The following is an 8,358-nucleotide window of genomic DNA, read 5'->3' on the forward strand; positions in this document are numbered from 1 at the left end:
TCGCTACAAAATCCAGTACTCACCAAAGGACAAGGAAGCGAAGTTTCGAAAGGAAAGGAAGTGGTCGTTGATACGGAGAAGGAGGTGACAAAAGGAACAAATGCGAAAGATTATCAGCTGTCAGCGAAGAGAATTGAGCTTCTGGTCTTTAGCTGAACAGACCCAGTTGGCTGGGTAGCTAGAGCGAAGGCCTATTTCACCATGCAGGGTACACCGAAGACAATGTGCATTCAATACGCACAAATTTGTATGGAGGGTACTACGTGGCACTTGTTCAAAGTATTGAAGGAATCGGATCCGCAACTCGATTGGGAGCGTTTCAAACATGCTTTGTTTGATTGCCATGAAGATAATTATTTTGGGAATCCTTTTGCTCAGCTTAAGGGGTTATTACAGGAAGGCACCGTAGACTAATACGTGGAAGAGTTCGAAATGCTGGTTGCCCAAGTCCCAATGCTTCCAGAGGAACAATATATGGGCCTTTTTATCTGTGGTCTGAAGGAAGATGTGCGCATGGAAGTTTTATTCTGGACCCTCAGAATTGTTTCAAGATGATTTCCCTATCCAAGGCGGTGGAGCGAAAGCTCCGCGGAGGACAAAGGTTACTATAGGGCAAGACAACGATGGTTTTCGTCGCAGCGTAGTGTCCATTTCCTCTTCTGGTATGGGTGTTCAAGGGGGTAAAGCAAACACTTCCCCAACAGGGCAGAATTGTTTGGTCCATAGTGAAGAAAAGCGAGGTGGATCGAACAACAGAGGTGTCAGGAATTTGTCTTACCCTGAGCTCATGGAGCAAAGGGCTAATGGGTTATGTTTTAAATGTGGTCAACGTTACAGCCCTACTCATCAATGCCCGGACAAGCAACTGAGACTTCTCATCTGGGAGGAAGAGGAGACAATTGGGAAAACGGAGGCACTGGTTACTGTTGAGGATGCAAAAGACGCTGGAGATTAGGAGTTAGTTTGTAATAGAGTGAATTTCTAAGTAGCGGATATTTCTAACAGATTTCCATCCAAAACTATGAAGGTGGAAGGGAGTTTGGAGGAATTTCCTATACTCTTGTTGATTGATAGTGGTGCTAGCCATAATTTTATTACCCCCAGAGTTGGTTTCGTCTTTGAGCCTGCAAATGATTAACACAAAGGAGTTTAGTGTTAGTATGGGAGATGACAGCAAACGTTTCTCCAGTGGCAGATGTCATGCTCTTAATATTCAAATTGGTCATTTTTTGTTGAATGTTGGTGCTTATATCCTGGATTTTGGTAGAATTGATTTGATTTTTGGAATGGAATGGTTGGAGACTTTGGGCGAGGTTCGCCAAGATTGGAGGAGGAAAACTATACAATTCTTACATAAGGGAGAATTGGTTAAATTAAAGGGATATCAAGTTGATGATAAGGATCACCAACTAGCACTACAAGGGTTACTTCAGGAAGAGGGGCACGATGACAATGAAAAAATCAATTTACCAGGAGATACTCTTAATACTGAACTCACTACACAGCAGCAAGAGTCGCTGCACATGATAATGGACGAATTCCAATCAGTTTTTCACGAGCCACAAGGCCTACCACCTCATCGTGACTTGGACCATGCTATCAATCTGTTACTAGGCACTGCTCCGGTCTGTGTGAGGCCATATAGGTGAATACTTAGTTATAAGAAGGATCCATCTGCCATAGTACAAGTCCATTCTAAAACGCGGTTATTCTAGTAAAGAAGAATGATGATTCTTGGCGCATGTGCATGGACTAGAGCGTTAAATAAGGTGACAATTCTGGACAAATTTCATATTCCCACTATTAATGAGTTGCTTGATGAATTACATGGCGCCAAATATTTCTCTAAGATAGATCTTAAATCGTGTTTCCATCAAACACGGGTGAAAGAATATGATATTCCAAAAACTGCTTTTCATACCCACGATGGACATTATAAGTACCTCATTATGCCTTTTGGTTTTGTTAATGCGCCCTCTACTTTCCAATCCACTATGAACTCAATTTTCCGTTCACGTTTGAGGCAGCATGTCATGGTGTTTTTTGACGATATATTGGTTTATAGTCCCTCATGGGAACTGCATTTGATGCATCTAGGAGAAGTCCTGCGGATGCCATAGCAGAATTGGTTATACGCCAATAGGAAGAAATGCTCTTTTGGACAATTGTCCATTGAATATCTTGGTCATGTGATTTCTCTTGCAAGTGTTGCTACGGATTCATCCAAGTTACAGGCTGTCCTAAGTTAGCCTACCCCAATGAATGCTAAAGGAGTTCGCGGTTTCCTTGGTCTTAGGGGATATTATAGATGTTTCATAAAGGATTATGGGAAGGTGGCGCATCCTTTAACTGGTCTGACCAAGAAGGAAGGGTTCTTATGGAATGAGGAGGCCCGAGTTGCATTTGAGAGGTTGAAACAACTACTCACTTTTGCTCTAGTTCTTGCATGAAAAGATATTAACAAAGACTTTGTTATTGAATGTGACGCATCGGGTTTGGGTCTAGGGGCTGTTCTAATGCAAGAAAAACAACCTATCGCTTACTTTAATAAGGCCTTGTGTTAGAGAAGTATAAAACTATTAATGTAGCCTCACCCAACATCTTAAACTTTTAGGTTGAATTGGTTCTTTACATGGTATCAGAGCCTCGATGTCACGGGTTCGATCCTCACCGCCCCCCATTTAATTAATAATTAATTATGCCTTGTGGAGTTTTTTAGCACAGGTAATTAGGCTTGTGCATTATCCACCCTTCAAGTCCAGTGGGTTCTCATATGAGAGGACGTGTTAAAGAAGCATAAAACCATTAATGTAGCCTCATCCAACAGCTTAAGCTTTTGGGTTAAATTGGTTCTTTACACCTTGTCTAACCAGAATCTATCAAAGTCAGTATACGAGAAAGAAATCATGGCCATCACTTTTGCAATCCAACATTGGAGACATTATCTGTTAGGACGTACCTTTACTGTCCTCACTGATTATAGCAGTCTCAAACATCTTCTAAGCCAGAGAATCACCACAACTGATCAACATTGCTGGTTAGCAAAATTAATGGGTACAGGTTTGAGGTGGTTTACAAGCCTGGACCAGAAAATAAGGTTGCTGACTCTCTATCTCGCAGGGAGGGTAATATTGCTCTAACTCACATAATCTCTACTCCTTACTGGGTTGATATAGGCAAGATGAAAGAGGAGTATGTAAACGATTCTACACTGCAGAAAATAATTGCTGCTATTTTTGCTAATTCTGATATACCATCGGGTTTCACAATGCAAGGGGATCTGCTGTTTTTTAAGAACCGCATGGTTTTGTCTTCCACTTCCTCTCTCATTCTCACCTACCTCCAAGAGTTCCATTCATCACCAACAGGAGGTCACTCTAGTTTCACTTGAACATTCAAGAGGGTTGCTAGGGGTCTGTTTTGGTTTGGAATGCACAAACGAGTAATGGATTATGTGAAGTCTTGTGACGTATGTCAAAGACACAAATATCAGACCCTTTCACTAGCTAAACTTTTGCAACCTCTTCTAGTTCCACAGATGATATAGGAGGATCTTCATAACCGAGTTACCAAAATCCCAGGGGTACGAAGTGATTCTGGAGGTAGTGGTTGATAGATTATCCAAACATGCTCACTTCCTGCTTCTCAAGCGTCCTTTTTCAGCTTGAACTGTGGCAGCTTTGTTTTCCAAGGAAATTCTGCATTTACATGGCCTTCCGAGGTCAATTGTGAGTGACCGTGATCCGTTGTTCTTGACTAATTTTTGGAATGAGTTGTTCCGTTTGCAGGGAACGGTTTTGATAATGAGCACCTCGTACCATCCTCAAACTAATGGACAGACAGAGATCCTGAATCATTGTCTTAAAACTTATCTTAGGTGTTTTGCTTCGAAGCAACCAAAGAGCTGGTTTTTGTGGATTTCCTGGGCTGAATTATGGTATAATATGTCCTTCTATAGTTCTACCGGCACGACACCATTTAAGATGTGTATGGGAGACCCCCTCCTACTATTCCGCATTATTTACAGGGTGAAACTCAGGTGGATGCAGTTGCTAGAGTTCTGCATGACAAGGATGAAGCTTTTGTCAGTTGAAACACCATCTCATGAGAGCTCAGCAGTCTATGAAGCAACAGGCTGATGCTCACCGTCGTGATGTCTCTTTTGCAGTGGGAGATTGGGTGTATGTGAAATTAAGGCCTCATCAGCAAGTTTCAGTAGCTCGCAGAATTAATCCAAAGTTATCTGCACACTTTTATGACCCTTTTTAGGTGATTACTAAAATTGGGGTCGTGGCTTACAAGCTCCTTCTCCCTGCCTCTGCCAGGATTCATCCTGTCTTCCATGTCTCACAGCTTCAAAAGGCTATTGGCAATTCAATTCAAGAAGGAAATTTCCCTCTTGATTTGGCCTTAACTACAGATGAACCTCCTGAGCTAGAGGGTGTACTAGCTGAACGAATTTCAACGAATGGTAATCAGTCCCATACTAAATGGTTGATACTCTGGAAATACAAACCCGTGGAAGAGGCCACTTGGGAGAAGGCTGCCGACATTCAAGGCAAGTTTCCTACGTTTAGCCTTGAAGACAAGTCTAATTCTGATGAGGAGGGTATTGATACAATTGTCTCACCAAGGCCCAAACCAAAGTCTAAATGGTCCAGCCCAGTTATAGTTTATCAGCGTAAAGCTCTTACCGGAAAAAGAGGGAATGTTGCTGATGTGGCAATTTAGTTACGAGGTAGTGGGTAAACTTGGAATTGGTTGTGAGAAGGGTAACGTTTATAGTTTTGTGGTTTGTAATTGGAAGTTTAGGCCTGTATTACTTTCATCCACGTTTGTAGAGGTCTTGGAGACATCACCATAGCTAGGAGCTTACACTTTGTTGATTTCCATTTGTATACGTTTCTTTTATACATAGATATATCAATCTTCTCCATTCGATAGAAAGAGGTGTTTATCCTATCACAATGTCAAATGTAGAAGTTTATTATAGGAAAAGGAACACAGAAAGAACAATTTCATTTGTAGAAATCAATAAAGAACAATAATACTAATGTCAGCAACTCGCTTCCAGAAAACCCTTTTTTATTGCTGTACCAAGACTTCTCCTTCCTAACCAGTCCCTCCATGTCAAGCCCTAAGAAAGCCTTTAATCATCTCTTGCTGACCCATAGTTAGGAGTTAGGACCCATCACTGTAAATATTAACTATTGATTGAGTAATGATGAAACAGAGAAGGGTAAATATTAACTATTGACTGAGTAATCATGAAACAGAGAAACAGATGAACACTCATGCTCTAGTGGACATTGAAAATCATTTATTTGATTACTAACAACATAGAAAACATATATACATAAAATTCATCAGTAATAAATCATACCAGGGAAAATACGAGACCAAGAAATTGAAAATCTATAAGCATCAAATCCCAACTTGGCTATAAGATCAACATCTTCCTGTTATCATAATTACATTCAGAAAGTTAAGATTTGAAGAATTGTGGGTAGGGCAGGAGCCGACAGTTAAAAGACCTAATTATCAGATGCCATAAAATTCCAGATATCTTCGTACTCTTATGTTGCAATGTTATTTCATAATAGACTCAAAATGACATTGCCATAGAAAGTATTTGTCTTCAAAGAGTAAACTTATGCAAAATTATTAGTGTGGGAAAAACAACAAAACAGACAAATTCATAAGGACAGAAGCCAGTCCCCCTGGAAGAAACATCGCATAAGTTATGCAGTTATTTCAATCCCAAAATCTATCCACAAGGCAATATATAAAGAGAAGAAAAATGAATGTCAAAACACTAAAAGAAAACAATATTACTGACCATGTATCGATGGTAATGATCAACTGCTACATTGCCATTGCATTTGTCAATTATTTTTCCTAACAAAACAACAAATACAAACCAAATAATGAAGCATTGAGTAGCACCATTTAAGCACATTGATAGTGAAGGGTCTACAATTTATCTAACAAGGAAAAAGTTCTCATACCTTCAGTCTGTGAAAAGGCATCCCATATACTAGGACCTCTACCACCCTCCTTGCAAGCACCTTCTATCTAGAAATAAGCAACAAGCTGTTAAATGTCAAATTGAACAATTTTCCCATTAGTTATAAATACACCATTACTTATGATTATACGTCATTCTCCAAACAATTTGTCAAAAGACATTGACCTAGGCTGTCCCTCTCATAGAATATGGTAAAAAAATGATAGTATTCTTTCAAAATGAATCAACTGTCAGCCCAAGGTTTCATAATTAACTTGTCTTACGTGATGATTACAATTTACAAACTACTTTGAATAAATGGTTTGCCAGTTTGGCTTGATAGCTATTATGAAATTACCTCGATCAAAGCTAGATTTAGCCTATGTATTGTAGAAATTCAAGGAAGTCTATGTTTAAGGAAAGAAGAAAATCAGGTACAAAATATAGATTGAAGAACATAAACACAACAGAGTCTGTGCTAAGGGAGAACTACAGAGTTTAGAGAAGACCATGAAATTTCAAATATCTAAGAGAAGCAAGCTCAGACAACGAGAAGAGTTAGCTAAGGTGAAGTCAAAGCCAACAAGTTATAGGATGATAATGTGAAAATTTATAAAACGAATCAAAGTTAAACTCTATGATAAATTTGACAATATTAAAATTCAAGTATGCTCTACCAAAAATTGTGAGCTAGGGACGAAACCTCAGAACTAGCTAAACAAAAATAAAAAAAAATTGTCACAAATTACAGAATTTGTATATTATTACTTTCATGTGCTTTAGGGGTTTAGGAAAGAAACTGTACACTAAACTAGGCCTAAAAATCTGTACACAAATTCTGGTTGCTTGCTCAAAATGTATCACAGATTCTGACACAAAATCAGAAATCTGTCACCAGAAATTCTGCGACAGACATAAAATAAATTGTAACATTAACATTTAAAAGAATCTCATGCACCAATTTTAATCCAGGGAAACCACAACACAAAGACCTCTTAGGCAGAAATTAAAAAAAAAAAAAATTAAGTTACTCTATTAGGCATATATTATTTTGGGAAGAATTTTTATTTTTTTAAGAAAAAAGGTTGAATTAATCTATTAGCCTATATTATTTTGGGGGAAATTCAAATAGTTTCTTATAGTTTAGAATTTGCAAACGGATCACTATAGTTTCAAAAATAAATAAATTGGGTCCCTGAATCCATCTATCATTAGATGCACCGTAGGAACCCAATTTTAAAATAAAAAAATCTTGAAACTAGAAGAACTCATTTATAAATTATAAACTTTGATCTCTATTTTTTTTTAGGGAAAAAATAAAGTATAGGATCAACAGAATAATTTAATAGAAAAAAAAAGTAAAAACAGAAACTAGAAGAACTCATTTATAAATTATAAACTTTGATCTCTATTTTTTTTTAGGGAAAAAATAAAGTATAGGATCAACAGAATAATTTAATAGAAAAAAAAAAAGTAAAAACAGCAACTATTCCCAGATCACAAATTTTCCAGGAAAATCGAAAAACTATCACACAGTAAAAAATAAAAAAGTAAATAAATAAAAATCAAGAATCATGGCCCGCATCTACATTTTCACAACAAATAATGATCAGATTCAACAAACAAGTTTCAATGCAAGTGAATTCAACGCAATGCATCATAAACGTATCGGATCATGAACCTGATATGCTGAAGTGGCAACTCCGAAGACGAAGTTGGGAGGGAAATCGCTGCGCGAGACTTGTCCTTTAACAGAACCATTTTCTATCTCTCCGTTTTCTCTCAAGAATTCGTCCTTCTTTACCATTGTGAGATCGCTCACTCAGTTCACATCTTCTTCAGTGATACTCTTCTGTTTCTTTTCTTGATATACACATTGCGGGAGAAAGAGCAAAAGTCTTAATCTATTATAATTGTTAGACACGTGTTAATCTCTCAGTTAACCATTTTTTTTTCTCTTATAATAAATTATTCGAGGAGGATATTGTAACAATCAAGTTGTATTACTACTAAGTTACTACCAACCAATCTTACTATTAGATCGATTATGTTGATCCAACGGTTATATTTATTTCCATCTTTGTATGGTCATAATTTTCTAAATTTAATACTTTATATTTATTTCCACTTTTGTATGGTTATGATTCCCGTATTTAATTCTTTCACTTTAAATTTGGGAAATCATAACTATACATAAATGGAAATAAATATAACCGTTGGATCAACATAATCAATCTAACAATGAGATTAAATGATAGTAATTTGATAATAACACAACTTGATTATTACAATATCCTTCACCTCAAATAAAATATAGTCTGAGTGTAGAGATCAATTATTCTTTTTAGAGA

At 37.4% G+C, this 8,358-nt stretch overlaps 1 protein-coding gene across 1 annotated transcript in view; it reads right to left on the reverse strand.

Moving 5' to 3' along the window:
- The window catches only part of LOC133315976 (beta-glucosidase 42), a 40,030-nt gene extending 32,170 nt beyond the window's left edge, over positions 1-7,860 (reverse strand). Inside the window, exons 1-4 of the mRNA XM_061517688.1 lie at positions 7,689-7,860; positions 6,009-6,075; positions 5,840-5,898; positions 5,384-5,459 (exon numbers count right to left, since the gene is read on the reverse strand). Of these exons, the coding sequence (XP_061373672.1) occupies positions 5,384-5,459; positions 5,840-5,898; positions 6,009-6,075; positions 7,689-7,814 (328 nt within the window). The 5' untranslated portion in view covers positions 7,815-7,860. The remainder of the gene's footprint in view (positions 1-5,383; positions 5,460-5,839; positions 5,899-6,008; positions 6,076-7,688) is intronic.
- Between the last annotated feature and the right edge of the window lie 498 nt (positions 7,861-8,358).

Source organism: Gastrolobium bilobum, unplaced genomic scaffold, assembly GCF_033153095.1.
Source record: "Gastrolobium bilobum isolate Gb01-03AN ecotype WA unplaced genomic scaffold, APGP_CSIRO_Gbil_v1 utg33830, whole genome shotgun sequence".
NCBI lineage: Eukaryota > Viridiplantae > Streptophyta > Magnoliopsida > Fabales > Fabaceae > Gastrolobium > Gastrolobium bilobum.